The sequence below is a fragment of the Triticum aestivum genome, chromosome 5D, assembly GCF_018294505.1.
Source record: "Triticum aestivum cultivar Chinese Spring chromosome 5D, IWGSC CS RefSeq v2.1, whole genome shotgun sequence".
Lineage (NCBI taxonomy): Eukaryota > Viridiplantae > Streptophyta > Magnoliopsida > Poales > Poaceae > Triticum > Triticum aestivum.
In genome coordinates, this window is record NC_057808.1 from 35,637,975 (window position 1) to 35,661,331 (window position 23,357).

Below are 23,357 nucleotides of genomic sequence, written 5' to 3' on the forward strand. Positions count from 1 at the left end.
AGGCTACAGATCGAACGGCCCCGTACGCCTAATCAGACGGCTCCTCAGACGGATGATTTTTTGCAAATATCATCCGGATGATTTATAGCAGCGGCCAAAAAGAAAACGTAGCGATGCTGCCTTTTATTAGGTGAGTGGTGCTGCCTTGTCTCTTTTTACCTGTGTGAGGTCATGTGTGTTTTTTCTTCTTTGTTCGTTTTTCAACACTTTGTTGATCTTTTGCATTTGGGTTCTTTGACACTACTTTTTGTTCTTTCTTCTATTTTCTATTTTCTATATTTTTGTTATCTATTTTCATATTTTTATTTTACTTTTATTACTTGTTTTTAATAATTTTATTTGTGTCATGTTTTTTCATTCCAATGACATTAAAAGACAGGTCTCCCTTTCAGTGGAAATGTTTTTTCCATGAGGTTTTTGGTCATTTTCTGTGTGATCAAAGATTTAAGTCGGGTCACAACTACAATTTTTTAAATGGAATCGCAACTGCTATCTTTTCATGACGGGTAGCAACTATATATTTTCAGATGGGGTCGCACTGTGGGGTTTCAAAAATGGATCACAACGGCGGGTTTTCAAATGTGGCCGCAACTGCAAGCTTTCAAGTCGGGTTGTAACTGCAAGTTTTTAAATGGGGCAAGTTTTCAAATCAGGTTTCAACTGCAAGTTTTTAAATGGGCTCGCAACTGCAAGTATTCAAGTCAGGCTGCAACTGCAGGTTTTCATGTCGGTTCGCAACTGAAAGTTTTCAAGTCGAGTCGTAACAGCAAGTCTCCAAGTGGGGTCGCAACTCCATGTTTTTAAATGGGTTGTAACTAGAAGTTTTCAAGTGGCGACACAATTGCAAGTTTTTAAGTCGCGTCGCCACTTCAAGTTTTCAAGTGGGTCGCAACTATAGATTCTCAAATGGTTCATAACTGTAAGTTTTCATGTGCAGTCATAACAACAAGTTTTTTAGTGGGGTCGCAGCTTCAAGTTTTCTAGTCGGGTCACAACTGCTAGTTTTTAAGTGGGGCCGCAATTGCAAGTTTACAAATGGTAGCAAATTTCAAGTGGACACGCAACTGTAAGTTCTCAGGTGGGGCCGCAACTACAAGTTTTCAAGTCGGACCACAACTGCATATTTTCAAATGGGATCACAACTGCATGTTTTCAAATGAGGCCCCACCAGCATGTTTCAAGTCGGGCCACACTTTTTTCAATCTTTTTGTTATTTTTTCTGTAAAATGTTGTTATTTTGTCCTGTAGGGTTGATTTTTTTCATTTTGAATGCATCTCTTTTTTCAGTCCAAAATCACTGACACAAGCTATCTACAAACTCCTTTCTGTTGTTTATCTGCAGTATACATAGCTTATAGAAATCTAGTTCAATCCAGCAACAAAAGGAGACGAATGGCCTGGCAAGGAAGTAAAGACCAATCCTATAAGCAAATTCGTTTAAAATAAAATCATATAAGCAAATTACAAAAATCCAACCAACAACCAGCCAGCCACTTAACTAGCCCAAGCCCGTACACAAAATTGTAACTGGGCTATAAGGGCATATACAATGCATAGCCCTAAGGTGATGCCCCGTATGCCATGTAGGATCGGATATCAGAAATAGTAGGTTCGGATGAAGCAGAAGGATCTTCTGCAGGAGGCGGGTGCTTGGGGGAATAAAGTATGGTCCGATGCATAAAGCAGATAAAGTTGAAGTGAAAAGTAGAGAAGCATGTGTAGTGGGAGTCTTTATTTTCTATTCATTGATGCGGCCCACTAGTGATAGGTTGCATTGGAGAGAAAAATCAATGTAGATGCTTGAAGCTACTTTTTATCATGGGGCATCTGTATCCATATGGCACCATTGTACATACCATAACAACAAGTGGTGATGTCAGCTGATATCACATAAATGAGACCAAACTATATCTTTTCCTAATAATAAAGTGCTTAATGCTTCTGGTGGTACGTCATACAAATTGCACCCGGAGTTATCAATATTTACCCACCATGCCACCGGTAAGTGGAAAAAAACGATTCGTTTTCCCTTCACAAATCACCGTCGGATTTCGGTTATTTATCAAGGCGAGCTCTTCTTATACCACAAACATGCTAGTAGCACAATGACTTGACCGTCCTCCCTCCATCCTAGACGTGGGATCAAATCCCACTTCTCCCCCTTTTTGCTGATGTATTTCCTTACTAATTTCTGTAGGCGTAGGATACAATTGCCTCGCCCAAGCGTGACTTAGTTGATGCTTGCAATGTGGCAATTTTGGCCTAGCTACTCTATTTTAAACTTTCTTTTCTTTTTTTAACAGATTCAAATGCTTTAAAAAAATATCTTTCATACCATAACTTCAAAATAAACATGCTATATATGAAAATCCCTCAAAAAATGTGTAGATTTCAAATATGCTATTATCTTGCATGTTAATTATTTCTAAAATTATGTTTAAGATGCACCTTTAACTAATATTTTTCTTTATATGGTGTATTTTGGAAATGCCTATTATATCCATACCTACTTTAACTATTGGCGTACGATACAATTGCCTCGCCCAAGCGTGGCTTAGCTGATGGTTGCAATGTTGTAATTTCGGCCCAGCTACTCTATTTTAAACTTTCTTTTCATATTTTAACAGATTCAAATGCTTTTAATTTTTTTTCAAACCATAACGTCAAAATAAACATGCTATATATAGAAATCCCTCAAAAAATGTGTAGATTTCAAATATGCTATTATCTTGCATGTTAATTATTTCTAAAATTATGTTTAAGATGCACCCTTAACTAATACATTTCTTTATATGGTGTATTTTGAAAATGCCTATTATATCTATACCTACATTAACTATTAAAGTAAAAAGTGTTCTGCCCATGACTTTTTTAAAAATCGATGTATCAAAAAATGTTAATGAAATTGTTTAAATTTTTCAAATTTAAGAAATGTTCATGAATAAAAAAATATGCAAAAAATTCAAAAACTGTTTGTGACTTACAAAATAGTTTACTCATAAATGTTCACTGATTCAAAAAATTATCATGCATTTCGAAAAATGTTCGTTAAATCAAAAAAATTATCGTGAATTTTAAGAATTGTTCCACCAATTTTCAAAACAATGTTTTTCCATTCTAGAAATATTTGCTGATTCAAGATTTTGTTTTTATAAAAATGTTCACCATTTATAAAAAAATGTTTGCAAATAGTATAAAATTTTCACAATTTCAAATATGTTCATGAGTTTAAAAAATATTCAAAAATTTATAAAAGTGTTCATTAATTTGAAAAAGTTCACGATTTCAAATATGTTCACGAGTTTAAAAAATATTCATAATTTCACGAAATTGAGAGAGATAGTGTGTCTCGATTGTGCAGCAATATGTGATCATGGCTATTGAAGATTATGATTTTTTTTCTTCTCTTGCAACGTACGGGCCCTTTTGCTAGTCTCATCAAAATAGTTTCTAGGCACTCCCTTTTGCCATTCGGTTAGATAGAGTACGTACCAAACTCAGAAAGCTTCTGCGGTTAGCAATCCAGGAACGAATGTCCCAGCTAGCTTCTAAATTTAGCTGTGTCTTCGTTGAGACAACGATGGTCATGAGACCTGCCTAGCTTGGCTACGTACTCCGCCCTAGCTACATGGCGGCTCCGTACAGGGCACCTATACATCTTCCGGCACATAGATGGTCATTGGTCACCGAGTTGCTCCGTACGAGGCATTGAGTACGACACATCTTGCCGCTATACGGCCGGAACGAACGGTCCCCACGCCGGACAGGCTACCTCGATCCGCATGCTGACGCTGTGACGGTTAGCATGCACTGGTGGTGCTCTGCGGCGACGTGCGGCACAGCGGGCAGCTGGGCCGCCGCCGGAGCCACTGGTCGACGCACCGCCGATGGAACACGTGCGCGCAGCCGGGGAGCACCCGCAGCTCGTCGCCGTCTGCGTACTCCGCCAGGCACACCGCGCACCCGCGCTCCTCCTCCTTTGCCGTCCGCTCACCGGTAGCCGCCGCCTGATGATGCTGGATCGACGTGGAGTACACCGTCGTCGGGCACGCGGCCATGACGGCCTCGTCGAGCCCCGCGGCGGCGGCAGCGCACCTGCCGTCCCCGAGCTCGATGTCGACCACGCCCTGCTGCGACGAGCTCTGCGCCACTCGCCGTCGGTTGGAGCAGAAAAAGGTGAAGAGGGAAAGCACGACGAGCAGAGCCATGGAGGCGCCGATTAGAAGGCTGTCCCTTGACATGGTCGCAACTCGCAAAGCAGGGACAACCTGACCGTGCCTCATACGTACATATACTCTCTGCGTGTGTTGAGATTTGCGCCAACGGCCACCTCACGGTCAGATCGAATCTCCGCCGTCGACCACAAAGGCAACGGTAATGACGATGGCCATGCCTCGCGTTCTCCTTTTACCTTTTCCTGTCACCGATTGTTCGTTGCTTGCTGCGTGCACGATTCCCTGTTGAGATATACAGTTGTATTCATGTTCTTGGGACCTTTCTCTCCAATTTTTATGAATCGACCTTTTTTGCTTTGATTTGACAGAGAAAAGAGCCTGCAATATTCACCAGTAAAGAGGGTAGGGTGTCGTGCCATGTTCGCTAATGCAAATGCGACAGCTAGAAAAGAAAAGCATGTCTCTTAATAGAATCGTGAACAATTACTAGTAATGATGGAAGAACAGGATGCTTAAGTGTAGGCGACTAAGACGGTGAAGCGTACCTAATTAGTTGATAGTGTTTGATCCTCGGGTGATCGACTATACACATGTTTATACTATGAGTGATATCGATGAAGCTACGGAATGAGATATTTCCTTGCACTTTCGTGCGACAGGAATTAGGGTTCAAAGAGGGTTAATTAGAGATTATCCTAAAGGGTACCATTTGCATCCTTAAAATGAATGCAAACTAACTCTTAAATTCTTCTAAACGAGGATTCTGGCGGACATCCAACTTCAGAGAGTGGAGACTAGATTGTTATAACATAAGAGACGCTTCGTATAGCGGTTAATTATATAGTGGGGGGGAGGGGGGGGGGAGGGGGGGGGGGGCAACTTTGTTTTATGTTATTGTCTGACAATATCCTACCTTAGTAAAAAAAAGTTGCTTTTAAAAGCATGCTAGTTGCCAAGAACCTACTTGGGGGCCCAATTCATGAAAAAAAATGATATTGTGACATACTCTCTCCGTCCGAAAAAACTTGTCCCTCAAATAAATGTATCTAGCACCAAGTTAATGCATGCTAGATACATCAATTTGAGGGATAAGCTTGGGACAAACTTTTTCGGACGGAGGGAGTAGTTTTCTATAATAATATAAACATGCATGTGTATGTTAGAAACTATGGATACATATTGTCATGTACGAAATTTCGTTTTGTAGCTCAGACTCCATGGAGTCTCTTTAATGAAAATTTTCAAAAAGAATTTTTTTTCTAGTTTTAATAAAAAAAAATTGGGGGGGAGGGGGATCCACATTATATATGGTTATATTTTACACATGTGTAAATTTACAAATGATTTAATATGTGAGCTACAAAAAAAATTGTGGATTTTTTTCCAGAACTTATTTGAAACTGTAAAAAAAATCCAGAAGGGCTCCATGGAGAACGGGTTCAAGAACATCTCACTCTTGTCATCAGGTAGTATTAATATACAAAATTGAGTCATAATGTAAGTTTTTGCATCTTTTTTTTCACGAATACGCAAGCTTGCGTATCTTTCCGTTGATAGAAGGAATAGAATGAGTACATAGGGGTACAACACATGACACGAACGCAGGCAGGCGTGAACATGGTGCCCGGAGCAGAGAGACAAGGGATGCTCGACCCGAACAGAAGATACATCACAACTAAACCTACCAAACCCGAACCACGAGCGACAATGCCGAACCGACAAGAATTCCAACATCACCCGAACCAACACCAGGGACACCGCGAGCAAGCTAGATAGCGCCTTCAAGAAGGTGGACGACGTCGAGACGCCGTCGCCATCCGGTCCGGGGTAACCAGACCTAGGGTTTCCCCTGAGCTCGAAGAGGGGCAAAGCTGAAGGCCTTGGAAGCGCCTTCAAGAAGGAAACGACACCCGCGGGCGCCGTCGCTGCCAGCACCGGTAAACCAAGCGGGGATCTCTCCCTGGCCTTAAGCTGAGCAATCCCATAGCCGCCGAGTCTGGAATCGAAGATGAGGAAGTCCACGTTGGTCGGAATCGCCATGTCGGGAAGGGGTTGGCGGGGCTGCACTTGCCGTCGGAGGGTGGCACCGCCACCGCACCCACGAGCGTTGGATCCAGCAAAAGGGGAGACTTTGAGGCCTCTGGGGTGGGGCAGGCGACGGAGTGAGCCACACGGAGGGCAAGGGACGACGGCATCCAACAACGCCGACAAGCTAGGACTGGAGAGACGCAGATCCGAGCTACCGTGGCCATAGCCGTCGAGACATCGGCGCGCCAGGTAAGCTGGAAGGGACGCAGCTACCTGATGACCGAGGCCGGAGCTGCCCGGTAAAACACCGGCAGCGAAAGACACCGGAGAGACGCGGGCCTAAGCCGTCGGGGCCAGAACAGCACCAGCGAGTGCCCGCCGCGAGGGGCTCCATGTATGCCACAACCACAGATGCGTCGCCACGCACCCGCAAGAACAGTCACCGTGGCTCGTAAGGAACAAAAGTAGGATGCCTAAATGTACTCAATTTTGTCTTGTGTGGACTAGGGAGTAGGGTCCATAGAAACAACTATGCATGCAAACTATCAGGAGTATGATCGTGAAAGTTAGAACTTGCAAGAAAATGGAGATTCGAGTTAAAGAGATGCAAATAGCAGGTGGCTTGACGATGTAATGTCAAGGTTTAGAAGTTGTCAAGATCTTGCTCATCATTGTCTCAGGTTCGAAGCACAAAGATTCTAAGACCACAAATGTCTCAGCAGAACCGCCACAAAGAGCCCGCCAATTGCATGCACAAAGGTCCCAATGTCACTCGCCGAGATCTTCCATAAACAATGCAATCTTCCTATCCATAACCCCGCCGCACGGACCCACAAAATTATGCATATGGTTCTACGGTTACCGTGTAGGAGGAAATGACAAAGAAAAAAAAAGAACATGGTGGGCTGATGAAGACGAGGGAAATTCTCAGTAGTCACCAGGCGCCGCTACCGCCGCCCCTAATTGCTGTCGGCGTCGCATCGAGTTCTCGTTGGTGGTATGAGCGGGCAGGGAGGGCATGCAGCTAGAAATAGCCATGAAACCTGGACGCGGTCCCTAGGTCTGCATCACGTCGACGCCGGTCGACGCGGCGTCACCTGGATGAGGTGGCCTCACCGGCAATGATGAGCCACCATCTCTCCCCTATCCCTTGTGGTAGTTCATGAGAAACGCTCGTCTTCAACAAGCAAAAAAACACAAAGGGGAGAAAGGGGGCTCGTCAGCAACAAAATGAGCGCACGAATCTTGGAAACAACAACTATTTAGGTATATATTCCCTCCGTTCTTAAATATAAGTCTTTTTAAAGATTTGAATACAAACTACACATACAGATGTATATAGACACACTTTAGAGTGTAGATTCACTCATTTTGCTCAGTATGTAGTCTTTTATTGAAATCTCTAAAAAGACTTATATTTAAGAACGGAGGGAATAGGTTTCGTGCAGGCAGAGAAGTGACTGTGCACCAAATGCAAAAAAAAAAAGTCAACTGTCTCTCAGGTGAAAATGACGAGATTGGACTTAATGGTCTTCATTAGCCAACACAAATTAAGCCACGGCAAGTCGGCAACCCCTTCTTGACCGCTAAAATTATGTTCCCGGTTTCATTCCACGAGACCACAAACGTTAAAAAAAAAACAGACTAGTACTACTAGCAAGTCTCCACCAAGGGGTAGCAAGCCAATAAGTTAGAGCATCTCTAGCAAACCCCGCATCCTCCGGACGGCATGCAAAATGCGTTTGCAGTTCGCGAAAAAACGGTGTCTAAAAAAAATGTCTCAAAAAGTTCGCGGAAAAGCGGCTTTGCGGGCCGGCGCGGACGGCCGTGGATGCAAACCCCGCATAACGTATCCGTAAAAAAGGATATTCACGGAATATGCTATTTTACGGGTCGGCTTTGCGTGGTCTGATCTGGCGCAGCTCCTACCGGCCCGGAAAATCTAAATTTGCACCTTAATTTGATCCAACATAATGCATTTCTTTGCTTTTTTAACAACATTGGATACATAAGACATCACCAAATCTTTCACATTTGAAGAACACCCATCCGGGGTGCTTCGGTGTACCCGAAGTTAGCCGCAGCACTGTTCGCGTGCAGTCGTCGCACTGTGTGAGCGGCATCGGCGAGCCACAGAGCCGCTGCGCGAGTGCCGAGCCAGGTGGACGGCCGGACGAATCCATGCCCGCAAACCGTCGGCGGCGGCTGCGGGAGGACGAACCCATACCTGCATGCGGCGATGCGACCTTGCCGGGGCTGCGGGAGATGCTCCCGGACCATTCCATCGCTTGGCGCAGCCACCGGCGACCGGAAAAGCCAAATCCGGCGGCCCACGATGAAGGGCCGCAGATCCTCAACTTTTCGGCCCGCCGACGCAGGAGGGGGGGGAGAGGGGAGGCCTCATGCGTGTGGCGGCCTTTTTGGCGTGCTCCCGCCGGCTGCTTTCACCGGAATCTTGGGCGGCGGCCCGGCAGCAGGGCGAGGCGGAGAGGGGAGGTGGTTGGTGGGGAAAGCGCGGGCTGAAATGTCCCCCACCACCAACCGCTTTCGCTTATATGTAGGGCACCGCAGCGGCGAGAGGGAAACCCGCGTATTCGCGGGTTGAGGCCGAGATTTTGCCGCATCCCTCAAATTTTTTTTCGAGCCGGCCGCCTTTGCGTGTTCTGTTCGGACGGGATTTTCCGCGCCGACCCGCATTTTAACGGTTATTTTGCGGGTCGGAGCTTTTTGAGGGATTGCTAGAGTTGCTCTTAGGAACAGCACATAAACTAAGCTTCCTTTTTTCGGCCTAATCACACGAGGCTGCTCTGCAGGCTCCGCTTTCTGGCAAACTTACTACTGACACGAAACCTGAAGCAACAAGCAATCGTATAAAAGAGTAGTATTACTTTGACGAGGATGCATGCCTAATTAGCCTGCCAATTACAACTACCGCGTTAATCTGGATTTGGACCGGGCTAAATCCTTGGCAGCAAGAGTGTAATATATATTATCAGAGATCTGATTTGATCTCGACCGTCTCGACCGTGACATGGCCGGCAGCTTAAGCTAGCTCGACGTACGGACAAGCTAACTAGGCATTTCTACATCGAAAGTTTCGAAAATTACCATATTGCTGCAGGTTGTAGTAGGATATTGATGCGATGGACCACCATGTCGTATTAAAATATGTCTATATTCATCCGTATGTAGTTCGTATTAAAATATCTAAAACGGCCTATATTTTAAAACGAAGGGAGTAATTCATGTAGTTGAAATAAATAAGTAAATATAAATGATATAAACTGACTCGTTAATTATTCCAAACGAGGCCCAATAAATGCAAAAATGATATCGTGTCACAGTTCACTTTGCCGTAATAATGATATAAACACACTATGGATACTAGTAAGGTATATGCATTGCACGCATGAGATTTAACAACCAAATTATGAATAAACACCACACTATTGCATGTAAACTTTGAGTCATAAATGCATAATGTGTTCATTTAATTCTTATAGTTCATCTCATTTAAAATCAATTTGTTTTTAAAAAAATAATCTATTTTATTCATAAAATTGTGCGTTGTAAAGCATAAAGTAAAAACAAATAATGGTAATTCATCTAAAAAAAATGGGCAATTATGATACAGAAGATTCTAGAACAAAAGAGAAGTGCTTGTGTTTTAAGGTTTGCGCATTATGCTTAACTTCAACCGTGGAGTATTTTAGATTGTACATATGTCAGAATCTGATGGAATGTAGATGATATCCAACGCCCGGTAGTACTCGAATTTGCCATCTCTGCACCGTCGGATTGGCTTCATCCAACGACCATATTTCAAAGTTATTTGCACACTATATAGGAGTATAGATATATTTTCAAGTACAAAATTTCATTTTGTAGCTCGAACTCCATGAAGCCTCTTTAATGGAGTAATTGACAAAACACTACCACTTTTGGGGTCCGAGGGAACTAGCATTTGAACAAAAACTACCACTTTTTTTGTAATTTGTCCCTAAAAATATCACATTTTATTGATGACTGTTTTAGAGGATTTAAACACGTTTATTACAAGCAGGACCCACCCGTCGGGGCTGATGTGGCAAAAAAGTCATCGCCGTTTATTTTGATCGGTATGTTGACTATTATGACGGGTGGAGTCCACATCAACCTTCTTCTTACTCCGTTTTTTTGTTGAAAAGGACCCGCCGGCGAACGCAATTGACAAAAAAGACCACCTACGGATTAATTTGACAAAAAAGACCACCCACGCTGTGGCGGCAGGGGCGCCAGCCGACGCGTGGCACCTGCCGCCACGCCGGCAGGCGGCGGTCCCAGCCGGGAAGCCCAGCCTATAACAGCCAGCGCCGCGTCGGAACGGAACGACGGGAAGCAGGTGGGCCCTGCCGCCTTAGGGCGTGGCGGCAGGCCTGCATGGCCGCTGCTGGTACTGCGCTGCGCGACCCATATAAACCCACACGCACAGCTTGCCTATAGTACTACTACGTAGGTACGTGCACAAAGGACACTGAGATCGTTTGTCACGACGGGAAGCAAAGCATATTTGTATACGCAGTGAAGCGCACGTGTACGTACTTGCTGTGCAGTGTAGTTTCTCTTGTTGCATTTCTGGCTAGCCCATGCCTAGCTGTACAAAGTTTGGCCAGTGATGGATGCATGCATTATTCGCAGCACTAGGAGCGGCCATGCAGGCCTGCTGCCACGCCCTAAGGCGGCAGGGCCCACCTGTGTCCCGCCGTTCCGTTCTGACGCGGTGCTGGCTGTTATCGGCTGGCTGCCACTGTGGCGGCATGAGCTGCCGCGCGTCGGCTGCCGCGCCTGCCGCCACAACGTGGGTGGTCTTTTTTGTCAATTTCATCCACATGTGGTCTTTTTTGACAATTGTGTTCGTAAGCCAGTCCTTTTCGACAAAAAATCTCTTACTCCTCTCTCTCTCTCTAACATTTCAAAAGTCAGTTTTTCAAGTCTTAACAAAATCAGAAAAAAAAGTCCAGATGTCATATATATGGATGTGTTCATTTTTTAGGGGACGTGCATGGATGTATTCTACACGTGTGTAATTTTGTATAATGAGTGCTTCAATACGTGAGCTAAACATGCCTCGGCAACCCCTTTTGACTGCTGAAATTCTTTAGCTACGAGCAAATTCCACGAGACAACACACAGGGTAGTACCACGAGCAAATTCCAGAGTCTCCAAGGCAGCTAGCCAACAGGCTACGAACAGCACAGAAACTACACGAAGCTACGCTGCAGGCACCCTTTCTGGCAAACTTACTCCTGACACAAAAAGGCACTATTATACTAACTTCGTGAATCATCGTCGCATGTACGTAACAAGCAATCATAAAAGATTATTACTTTGACGAGAAACTGCCGGTAATTAACTAAATAGTCAAATAACGTGACGCTTAATTAGCTTGCCAATTACAACGACCGTGTTAATTTGGATTTGGAGCGAGCTAGTAGTTCCTTGGCAGTGAGTATTCATATGTCCGGGGCTGATGCCAGCGATCTGATTTGATCTCGACCGTGACGTTGCCGGCAGCTCGACGCACGCACGGACAAATCACAAACCAATCATATACTGTACGTACATAGAAGCGGCACGGCCAGGTTGTAGTATATGCTCCATTGGCCACCATGCCCGGCTCCACCGTGCTGCTGATCGCCGCCTCCATGGCCGCGCTCCTCGTTATCTCCCTCTTCACCTTCCTCTGCTCCAACCAGCGCCAGGCGCACCGCACGCCGCCGTCGCTCTCACAGCGGAGCGTCGTCGACGTTGAGCTCGGTCATGGGTGTGCGGCCGCAGGGATCGACGAGGCCGTCCTGGCCACGTACACGACCACGGTGTACTCCTCGGCGGCGAGGCGACGGGACGAAGGCCAGATGGCTGCTGCCGAAGCGTCGGCCGACGGTGACCAGCCGCCCGACGACACGGACACGCACACGACGTGCGCGGTGTGCCTGGCTGAGTACGCACACTAGTAGGAAAAGGGGTTTTTACCCCGATTCATAAGGGCCTTTAGTCCCGGTTCTGAAACCGGGACTAAAGGGTCGTTACTAATGCCCTGGTCCTTTAGTCCCGGTTCTTACACGAATCGGGACTAAAGGACGTCCACGTGGCCGGTACGGGGAGCCCAGGCAGGAGGGCCTTTGGTCCCGGTTGGTGTCACCAACCGGGACCAATAGGCAGGGCCTTTTGTCCCGGTTGGTGTCACCAACCGGGACCAATAGGCATACACGCGTCAGCAGCTGGCAGGAGGTGAGGTTTTTGTTTTTTTTTAAAAGGGGGTGGTTTAGGGGTTTTGGGGGGTTAATTTAGGTGTTTCATATATTGTGTTAGCTAGCTAATTAATAGAGAGAAGTGTCCTCTCTTATCTCCGTGCTTGGTCGACGCTACGTACTATATACGTATGGAGAGGAGTAGATACGCTAGCTAGTAATCAAATGAAGGAAACAGAAGATCGTCATGAACATATGCATACAGAGAGAAGTGATATCGACCACCTCTCCTTTTCCGAGATATTGGTCGAACAACAAGTTCTCGTATATCTATCCGACACTACCGGCTACATATATACAATAATTATCTCTTACAATACAATCTCCTAATTAAATTGTAGGAACACAGGGTCCACATAGTATTCTCCGTTTTCAGCGATCACGTGGTCAAGGAAGAATGCCGCCAATTCCTCTTGAATTCCTCGCATACGATCTTCTGCTAGGAGTTCATCCCGCTTCCGAAACATCTAATTTGAAGAAGGGGGTCAATATATATATGAATAAATGAAACTCAACACAAATGATGGTAATAAAATAAAATTGTGAATATTATTGCTTACGCACTTCATATTGTTCTTCAGTGTAGCCCCGCTCACAGGTCGTGTAGCGGATGGACTCGCAAACGTAGTATCCACAGTAATTATTCCCGGGTTCCTGCCACAACCACTTTACAAGAAATAGAGGTCAATCAAACTGATAAGCAAGCATGCTAAATGGTATTGATGAAACTAGCGCTTGAATCACTAGGAGATGCGCGGAACATGCTACTATAGTACTTACTTTCGGGTGATTAAATTGCAGCTTCTTCGGCAGTCCCGGAGCTTTTGAGGTGAATTTTCTCCAAACCCTGCCAGACAAAGAAAACAATTACTTGATATCAGGAAATGAACAAAGTTGCTGATATGGTGGATAATGATCGATTTAACTTACTTCTCGAGCATTTGAGTCATGTTCGCATAGTCCTGGGGATCTTTTCGTCGCGAGTCTAAGACGGTTACTACTCCCTGCTCAAGCTTAATCTCTAGGAGAATACAGTGGAAGCTGCGCATGCATGCATAAGTCATCAATTACATTACCATAACCTGGACTAATAAGGGAAACTGAATATGCACAAGACAGTAACACTCACTTGAAGTTGTAAGGAAAGAGTATTATATCTTTGTTTTGATTTAATACCAACGATTGTAGCAAGTTGGCCTCGGCTTCTTTGGGATGTTTTTCAACCGTATATGCATCTATGAGATTTGTGCTAATGAACCCAATATCACCGATTTGTTTTTTCTTTAATTCGGCGATCTTCAATCTGCATAATATAGTGAGGATAAGTATAAATACATGCAATGAAAGAGCTGACCTATATAGTGAGACTTAATGACAGAAGTAGTACTACTTACAGACTGTAGCAAGTGATCGTTGTTTTATCGAGGGCCTTTTGATTGTAAAACTGGAAAAATCCTCAAATGGAACACTCAGCAGATCAATTCCAACGAGGTCATGCTCCGGTTTAACTCTCAGCGTCAAAGTATCCATCCCATCAGACTCTCTGCAGGTTTTCATGTACCAATCATGTAGTCTTCGCATCATCGTGCTTAGAGATCTTTCATCTTTGAGGAGAGGCTTCCCGTAATGGTATGTGTGTTCGTCCACCTCCATGATTTCATAATGTACATCGTCGGGCAGGTAATCTCCAAGATTGCTAAAACCGGGCACCATACTCTGATCATTAGCGACGATGTCTTTTGACACCTTGAGCGGGGGGCACGATTGGTTCGCTTGTTCGCCGAGCTGGGCAATTTTTTTTCCCAGCTCGTCGTTCTTTCATCCTTTTATCACTGACAGTACTTCCCGACCGCTCCGCTTCGGCATATGTCTTTGCAAGAATGCGCTCATAGTTGCCTCTCGGCGGAGACTTTGGTGGTTTTGTCAGGGCAGCCAGAGTGCGCTTTGCTTTCACCGGATCTACCTTCTCCTCCGGAGGTGGATGTTTCTTTGCTTTCACTTCGGCTCGCACGATCTTCGCGTTCTCCTCCTCGGTCCTCTCGTATGGTAACTTCTCTGGAGTCTTCAGAGAAGGACCGAATCTGTATTGCCTCCCGCCTCTGGCAGCTGTACTGCTAGGCGCCGGCAGAGCAGACGGAGCGGCTGCGGCTGTCTTCTTTCCTTGCTTACGAGGCGGAGGAGAAGGACTACGACGCGCCGGAGCAGCCGCAGCGGCGGCGGGTCTCTTCCGCCCTTGCTGATGAGGCGGAGAAGGAGGAGGCTGGCTGCTCTGGCGCGCCGGCGCTGGCGGAGAAGGAGGCGGAGTGCCGCCACGCGCCAGAGAAGGAGGCTGAGTGCCCTGATCACTCGCCGGAGGAGGAGGCGGAGTGCCCTTACTCGCCGGAGCCGTCCAGTTCGGAAGCTTGATGAGCTCCTTCCGCCATAGGCACGGAGTCTTCAGAGCTAAACCCAGCCGAGTCTCCCCTTCACCGGTAGGGTGGTCAAGCTGGAGGTCCTCAAATCCCTCCGTTATTTCATCCACCATCACCCTAGCATATCCTTCTGGAATCGGCCGGCAGTGGTAGGTTGCGCCAGGTTCAGTAGATAAAACAGAGCCAACAGCCGCCTTGACTTTGAAGTTCTGCCATTCCGCCATAAGGTGGCAATGTTGAGACTCCGTGATAGCATCAACGGGGTAGCTAGCAGGAGCCGCATGCTCCAGCTAAAGCAGCTCGGTGGAAGCCACGCTGCTTCTCGGCTGAGATGGCGGTGTAGCTTCGGGGGCAGTTTCGGCATCTCGATTGCCGTCTCGTTCCTCTAGCGCTTGAACCCTTTCGTGCAGCTTCTGAATTTGGATCTGCTCCACTTTTTTCCTCCTTTCCTGGGTTTTGTAACCGCCCGCGTCCGGAAAACCAGCCTTCCACGAAACGGAGCCTGGCGTGCCTCGTGTCCGTCCAGGGTGCTCAGGATTCCCGAGGGCCATTGTGAGCTCGTCGTTCTCTCTGTCTGGAACGAACGTCCCTTGCTGCGCTGCATCGATATAGTGCTTAAGCTTCTTGACGGGTATTGCAAGTTGCTCGTCCGTCCAACGACACCTCCCTGATACAGGGTCCAAGGTTCGCCAGCCCCGAAGAACCAAGTCCGGCAACGGTCTGGCCAGTTCATTGTCTCTGGTTCGATCCCTTTATCAAGCAGATCCCTCTCAGACTTGGCCCACTTAGGCCGGGCTTTGAGGTAGCCACCTGACCCCGTGCGATGGTGAAGCTTCTTCTTCGTAGCATTCTTCTTGTTTGTCGCTGACATCTTCTTACTCTTTTCCGATGTCTTGTGGGCCACAAATGCGGGCCAGTGATCTCTGATCTTCTCATACCGGCCGACGAATTCTGGTGTCTCTTCTTTGTCGACAAACGTTTTCAGCTCATTCTTCCACCTCCTGAATAGGTCTGCCATCTTCTTAAGAGCATGAGACTTGATTAATTGCTCTATAACTGGCTTCTCCGGATCCTCCTCTGGCGGTAGGGTGAAATTTGCCTTCAGCTCAGTCCAAAGATCATCTTTCTGCATATCATTGACATAAGACACCTCAGGGTCTTCCTTCTTAGGCTTATACCATTGGTGGATGCTGATCGGGATCTTGTCCCTAACTAGAACCCCGCACTGAGCAGCAAAAGCATCCTTTGTCCGGAGGGGTTCAATCGGTTGGCCGTCGCGCGCGATTGCTGTGATCTCAAACCTTTCATCCGAGCGCAACTTTCTCTTCGGGCCTCGTCTCTTTACCGAAGTTGTGCTCGATCCGGAGGGCTAGAAAAAAGAAGAAAGATGAGTGTTAATTAATATGTGTACATACCAAAACAATGAATGCATCAATTAGCTAGTCAGCACATGTTTAACTAATATATTTACCTGGCCGGACTCTGTTCGGTCACCGGAGCCGTCACCACGGGCTCCTTCTTGCACCAGCATTGGGTCACCGGAGCCATCATAATCATGTCTTTCCTCCTCCACTCTTCGATCACCGTAGCCTGCTTCTTCACCCTGTTCTTCCAGACCATCATTGTCGTTAAGATACGACAAGATATCACCTCCGGCTAAGATTATGTCCCCCAACACCTCTTCTGCTTGCTCATCTCGTCCGTGCTCTATTGTTTCTGCAAATATTACAACATGGCAATTATTACACAAACATGACAGCAGGTGGATATATTAGTGCAAACGTAGACCTAGCTCTTATTCCGGGTTTGGGGTGGCCTAGGCAACGCTTCAAGGGTAGGGGCGCGGCGGGAGGGGGTAGGAGACCGACATCGTTTTTTTCTAGGGTTTGGGTGTCCTCGAGAGTTTTGGTCGAGCGAGAGGGCCGGGGGGTGCTCCCGTGGTATAAGTTATCACGGTCGAGAGGGGGTATACATATCGACCGTCCATCATGTCGAAGTTATCTGGGAGGGAGTTATATATATCGACAACGACGACATACATACACGGGAAAATAATATTATCGGGGAGGGGGTATATCGACCCCCCCACGTGTTGAAGTTATCGGGAGGGGGTTATATCGACAACGACGACATACATACACGGGAAAATAATGTTATCGAGGAGGGGGTATATCGACCCCCCCTCGTGTTGAAGTTATCCCCCCTCGTGTTGAAGTTATCGGGAGGGGTAATATCGACAACGACGACATACATACACGGGAAAATAATGTTATCGGGGAGGGGGTATATCGACCCCCCCCCACGTGTTGAAGTTATCAGGAGGGGGTTATATCGACAACGACGACATATATACACGGGAAAATAATGTTATCGGGGAGGGGGTATATCGACCCCCCCTCGTGTTGAAGTTATCCCCCCTCGTGTTGAAGTTATTGGGAGGGGTATATATCGACGACGACAGACCCGATAAAACATAAGAAAACGAAGAAGAAATAAAAAGAGGAGAAGAAGAAAGGAATAGAGGAGAGGATTGAAGAAAAAAAAGAAGAAAAAAAAGAGGAGAAGAAGAAAGGAATAGAGGAGAAGAAGAAAAAATAGAATAGAATATTTTCTATTTTTTCTTCTTCTCCTCTTCTTTTTCTTCTTTTTTCCTCTTCTTATTTATTTCTCCTCTTCTTCTTTCTTTCCTCTTCTTATTTTCTTCTTTCCTATCCTTCTTTTTCTTCTTCTTCCCTTCCTAGCTAGATATATAAAACTTTTCTAAAATTGTAACTTTTGCATATATAAAACTTTTCCATGGATCATCATTTCTCATATATATCGAATATATATCCATTGTCATATATAAAAACTTTCTATATATGAACAAAAAACTTTCTATGAACAAAAAAACATTTTTGACATATATATTCATACATTTTGAACATCTACATACATACAATTTTTTTTGGTTCACATATACATTATAGCCACATACACATATACATCACATATGAACAAAAAAATTAAACTAATAAAAATAAAAAAAACATATAGCCACATACATACACATAGACAATATATATATATATATATATGATTAAAAAAATTAAACTAATAAAAAAACAGAGCCGGGGCGGCGGCTCTCACAACGGGGGCGGCTAGGACGATGGCGACGGCGGGGGCGGCGAGGGCGCCGGCGCGCGGGGGCGGGACGGGGCGAGGGCGCCGGCGAGCACGCGCGGGCCGGGCAGGGGGCTCGGGCGCCGAGGCGGCGCGCGCGAGCAGGGGAGCACGAGGCAGGGCGGCGCGTGGGGCCAGGGCGATGGCGATGAGCACCGGGCGGCGACCCGTCGAGGCAAGGGCGCGGGGCGACGACGACGAGGAGCGGGCGGCGACGGCGAGCACGGGCAGCCTGGCGGCGTCGGTGGCAACTGGCGAGGGATCTGAAAATTTCCCAAGTGTTGGCTTATATTGGCACACCTTTGGTCCCGGTTGGTGGCACCAACCGGGACCAATGCCACCCTTTAGTCCCGGTTGGTGCCACCAACCGGGACCAAAGGTCCCTTTCAGCAGCGCAAAGGGCGGGAAGCGGCGGCCTTTGGTCCCGGTTGATGGCACCAACCGGGACTAAAGGGGGGGCATTGGTCCCGGTTGGTGCCACCAACCGGGACCAAAGGCCTTGCACTGCTTCAAGAAAACCAACCAAATTCCTTTTTTTTGGATCAACCAACCAAATTGCTGTAATAGCACGATCCGCAAGACCTAGAAGGGATCTACACATGACATCGGTGGCTTCTCCTCCGCCTGCTATTTGCCGCTTTGACACTGTTGACAGATCCGAGTTCCACCTGCTAGGCTCGAATGGTAGATATTACGGGCAACTGTATGTGAATCCCACTCCAAGGGATCACCCTTCTCTATCCCAGATATGGCGGTTATGGAGTTGATGGCTCGTGTTTTTTTCCCTTTTGCTTTATTTTTTTTGTTTTGTTTCTACTTACAACAAAAAACTTATTTATTTTATTTCTAATTACTTATGTATTTTACTTTAATTATTTTATTTTTATTTATTTTACTGCTGATATTTTTATTTATTTTACTGCTGCTATTTTTACTTAATTTATTAAGGTTTATTTATTGTAGTTACTATAGTTTATTTTATTTTATTTTATTAAGGTTTATTTATTTTATTAAGGTTTATTTATTTTATAAATATAAAAAATGAACATAGATGCGCTTATAGAGAAAATTAAACCTAAATTCACAGTAAATTTCAATTTACTGTGAATTTAGGTGAAATTCCCTGTATAAGGGCATCTATTTTCACTTTAAGAGAAGCTCAACAAGGCATAGAGGGACGGGCTTATAAACTGGTGTGAGCACCCTTCGGTTGGCGAGGTGGGACTAAACACTGGCCACAACTAGGACCAGCCCTTTAGTCCCGGTTTGTGGTATGAACCGGGACTAAAGGGTGGTGGGCCAGGAGCGTGGCCCATTGGTCCCGGTTTGTCCCACCAACCGGGACCAAAGGGTCCGGACGAACCGGGACCAATCCCCCACGAGGCCCTGCAGGCCCCTGGCCGCACGAACCGGGACCAATGCTCACATTAGTCCCGGTTCGTGACTGAACCGCGGCTAATGTGAAAACTGCCCTGTGACCTAAGCCCTGTTTTCTACTAGTGGCAGACGGCGACGAGCTCTGGCGGCTGCCCGGCTATAAGCACGCGTTCCACCGGCTGTGCGTCGAAGAGTGACTCCAGCGGCGGCCAAGCTGCCCGCTCTGTCGCACGTCGCCGCCCGCCACGCGCGCCGCCTGACGCCACCACCAATGACTCCTGAACCGCCACGGCGTTAGGTCGATCGCATGGGGACCATGCAACTTGGGGTTCGCCGCGGCCATGGCCGCCACGGCCTATTCGCTCGCGTGCTCGCTCTCGATCTGACCATCCGCCAGCCGGCACTGCTCTTGGAGGAACAGGTTGTGCAACTGTTCCTCCTACGCCTGCTGGAACACTGACTTGGGCTCCGGTGCAGGCTGCTCCTCCGCCATGCAGCATTGTAGTGCGTTTGTGCCTGCTTCATGGTGAAGCCGGCGTGCACAGGCGCAGGCTCCGATGCGGTGTCATAGGAGCACGTCTCCATCGTGGAGGTCTGCTGCAAATTCCGCTGCAAAATGACGAACGCATGAAGCAGAAGAGTGATGTTATTGTGCGCAAGATCATTGATACTAGTGTCATTGGTGAGAGTTGTAGCCACCGATTTATGAAATGGAAATAGCTTCGATGATCTTGACGCTCACGGGTTGTCCAGATCTACAGGCCTGTTGGTATGGGAGAGTTCCGAGCGAAAGCCTAGACCCTACTCTGTCGGTGCCGTCGATGATGGCGCTTTCAGCTGTTGTTTCCCCTCTTGGAGGCATCGTCATGAAACTCCTCTTCCTCTATGAGGGGCTTGGGCTCTCCGGGTGAAAACATAAACTCCAGATGGTTTTAGGAGTGGGTAACGGTGGCGTCTTCGTTTTCCTCCCATGGGGGACATTGCTTGGAAGAGCTAGCTTGTGCTTGGTGCACATGGTTTTCTCTTGCGTCGGCTTTGGTGAATGCCGAGGCAGCGGCGCCTGATGGCTGATGTGCACCGAGACGGCGGCCTTGGAATAATGCGTGAAACGGCTCCATGGTGAGGGGCAGCGACTCGTCGTTTGCTTGGGTGGCAATCTTGGGCCACTTGGGTGGCAGGTTTGTCGACTCGGTCGATGCTTCCCAACGGGGGCCGTTGGACGGTATGCCGGGGCGGTGTCCCCGGATGTGTTGCGGCGTTCGTGGTCTGTGTGTGGTTGTCTTGAGCTGCTTGGGATGCGGGCATCCGTGTCTTGTGGCATTGCAACTCGGGAGCGAGTGGTGGCCTGTCGGGGCGGCGACCCTGGATGTGGTGCGGCATTCTTGGTCTGCACGTGATTGCCTTGTGCAGCGTGGGCTGCGGGGAATCCGGGTCGTGCGACATTGCGGCTCGAGTGCGGGCGGTGGCATGTCGGGGCAGCGTCCCCGGAAAGTGGTGTTGGTGGGCTGCGTAGGGCATTGCATGGCGGATGAAGGTTCGGGCGGCGGACCCGAGATTTCGGCATCAACAAGAGCGTTTTACCTTGTGTCGACAATGATGGGGGGAGCGATGTCGAAGACACGGTAATGGTTGCGGTATTCGGCTCTTCTCCGATGTACCCGTGGGATTGCCTCCGTTGGTTTCTTGCCGCGAAGTCGAACCCGAGGTGGCGGGTTACGATGACGAGCAACAAGTGGTTCGTTCGGTGATCTTTTGCGGCGTCAGCTGTGCCTAATTCTTCTTCGCGATTCTTTGTTAGAGTTGGAGCTGTGCTGCCTGGTCGCAGGTGGCCGAGTCCTGGCCCAGATCCTTACATAGCTCCACGCGGCCTCTGCGGTGTGGGTTGAGTCGACGATCGCTTGATGGTGATGTCGGAGTCGTTTGCTCAGAGTTTAGGAATGACGACGACGCCTCTAGGGGCAGAGTGCTGACAATGACGCCTGCATGCTGTCTCGGTGAGGCCCTCTTTGGAGTGATGTGAGTGTGGTATCTTACGTGCGCTGCTCAGCAGTTATGATGGTTTTTCGCCCGACTTTTCATAATTAACTGGTAATCTTGTTTTTGCTCGATTTTCCTTTATTAACCGATCTAACCTTTTCCTTTTTAATGTATGTATAATTTCTGCCATTTAAAAAAAATAGTGGATTGTTTCCTACGGAAATGGGAGAAAAAGCAAGAGACTGACGAGATGCGAGTAAACGGTCCTTTTCTAGCCATCACATTTCCATTAGTCAAACATGCCACGGCAACCCTTCTTGACTAATGAAATTCTTTAGCTCCCGGTTTCATTCCACGACCACGAGACAACACCGTAGTACCACGAGTAGCAAATTCCAGAGTCCCCAAGGGCAGCTAGCCAACAGGTTACGAACAGCACATAAACTAATCACACGAAGCTACGCTGCAGGCACGCTTTCTGGCAAACTTACTCCTGACACGAAAATTTTGGTCGTAAAAGGCTCTATTATTATACACTACTGACACGTGAATCATCGACGCAAGCAACAAGCAACGTAAATGGGAGTAGTACTTTGACGAGGAGCGGCGGTAATAGTCAAACGCAGATGAAACCACCGCGTTAATTTGGATTTGGACCGGTCTAATTCCTTGGCAGTGAGTATATACATATACCAGAGATCTGATTTGATCTCGACCTTCTCGACCGTGACGTGGCCGGCAGCTCGACGCACGCACGCACGGACAAACCAATCATAGTACATGTAGAAGTGGCACGCAGCAAAGGTTGCGGTATATGCTCCTGCCGCCAACATGCCCGGCTCCACTGTGATGCTGATCTCCGGCTCCATGGCCGCGCTTCTCGTCATCTCCCTCTTCACCTTCCTCTGCTCCAACCGGCGCCAGGCGCACCGCGCGCCGCCGTCGCACTCAGAGCGGTGCGTCGTTGACGTCGAGCTCGGCCACGGGTGCGGGGCCACAGGGATCGACGACGCCGTCCTGGCCGCGTACACGACCACGGTGTACTCCTCCGCGGCGAAGCGACGGGGGGAAGACCAGATGGCTGTTGCCGAAGCGTCGGCCGACGGTGACCAGCCGCCCGACGACACGCACACGACGTGCGCGGTGTGCCTGGCGGAGTACGCGGACGGCGACGAGCTCCGCCGGCTGCCCGGCTGCAAGCACGCGTTCCACCGGCTGTGTGTCGACGAGTGGCTCCGGCGGCGGCCGAGCTGCCCGCTCTGCCGCACATCGCCGCCCGCCACGCGCGCACCGCCTGCGGCCACCACCGATGACTCCTGAACCGCCACGGCGTAAGGTAGCATGCCGATCGGGACCATGCATGCATGCCGTTGCCGTATAGCGGCGAAACCGAAATGCGGCGTAGTACAGGGCATGTCTAGTTCGAACCCAAATGCTGCCGTTGCCAGGACAATGACATGTAGTACGTGGCAGAAGAAATGTTCCGTATGAAGCCGCCATGTATGCTCTAGAGCAGAGTCCGTGCGTAGGTCGTCATGCATTGGCATGTGCGGCACAAGAGATGTAAATTCATGAAATTTTGTTAGTGACATTTTTTTTTTGATTAGGAGCTTGCATATCAATTCAATTATGGTCCGGCTATTACCTTGATTCTTAGAATCCTCATATTCTCCTAGCCCAGTGGCCAGCGAGCCGGTGTGTCTCGTGGCCGACGCAGGTTCGAGCCACGGCTCGGACGCTGCTGTCTCACATTTCTTCTCTTAATAAAAAAATCAGTAGGGGCTTCTCCTCTACTAGTCTAGTTTTTTGCTATAGATCATTAACAATCAATGGGAATCCTCCCTTCCTCCCGTCGTCAGCTACTCCGGCCACGGCGGCCACTCCTCCTGCCGTTGGTCCTTCCGACCCCGGCAGCCACCTTCCCCCTCAGATCTGGA

The 23,357-nt window shown here is 47.8% G+C and overlaps 3 protein-coding genes across 3 annotated transcripts; 2 read left to right on the forward strand and 1 right to left on the reverse strand.

Annotated features, from left to right (window-relative positions):
* Positions 1 to 3,800: 3,800 nt before the first annotated feature.
* On the reverse strand, positions 3,801 to 4,241 carry LOC123120187 (E3 ubiquitin-protein ligase EL5-like). The gene has a single exon (XM_044540180.1). The coding sequence runs from the start codon at positions 4,239 to 4,241 to the stop codon at positions 3,801 to 3,803; it is 441 nt and encodes a 146-aa protein (XP_044396115.1).
* Positions 4,242 to 11,851: 7,610 nt separating this feature from the next.
* On the forward strand, positions 11,852 to 19,640 carry LOC123125249 (E3 ubiquitin-protein ligase Os03g0188200-like). Its single transcript, XM_044545770.1, has 2 exons — positions 11,852 to 12,187; positions 19,569 to 19,640. The coding sequence occupies exons 1-2, from the start codon at positions 11,852 to 11,854 to the stop codon at positions 19,638 to 19,640; spliced, it is 408 nt and encodes a 135-aa protein (XP_044401705.1).
* A 2,611-nt stretch (positions 19,641 to 22,251) lies between these two features.
* LOC123120189 (E3 ubiquitin-protein ligase Os03g0188200-like) lies at positions 22,252 to 22,740 on the forward strand. Its single transcript, XM_044540181.1, has one exon. The coding sequence runs from the start codon at positions 22,252 to 22,254 to the stop codon at positions 22,738 to 22,740; it is 489 nt and encodes a 162-aa protein (XP_044396116.1).
* The last annotated feature ends 617 nt before the right edge of the window (positions 22,741 to 23,357 follow it).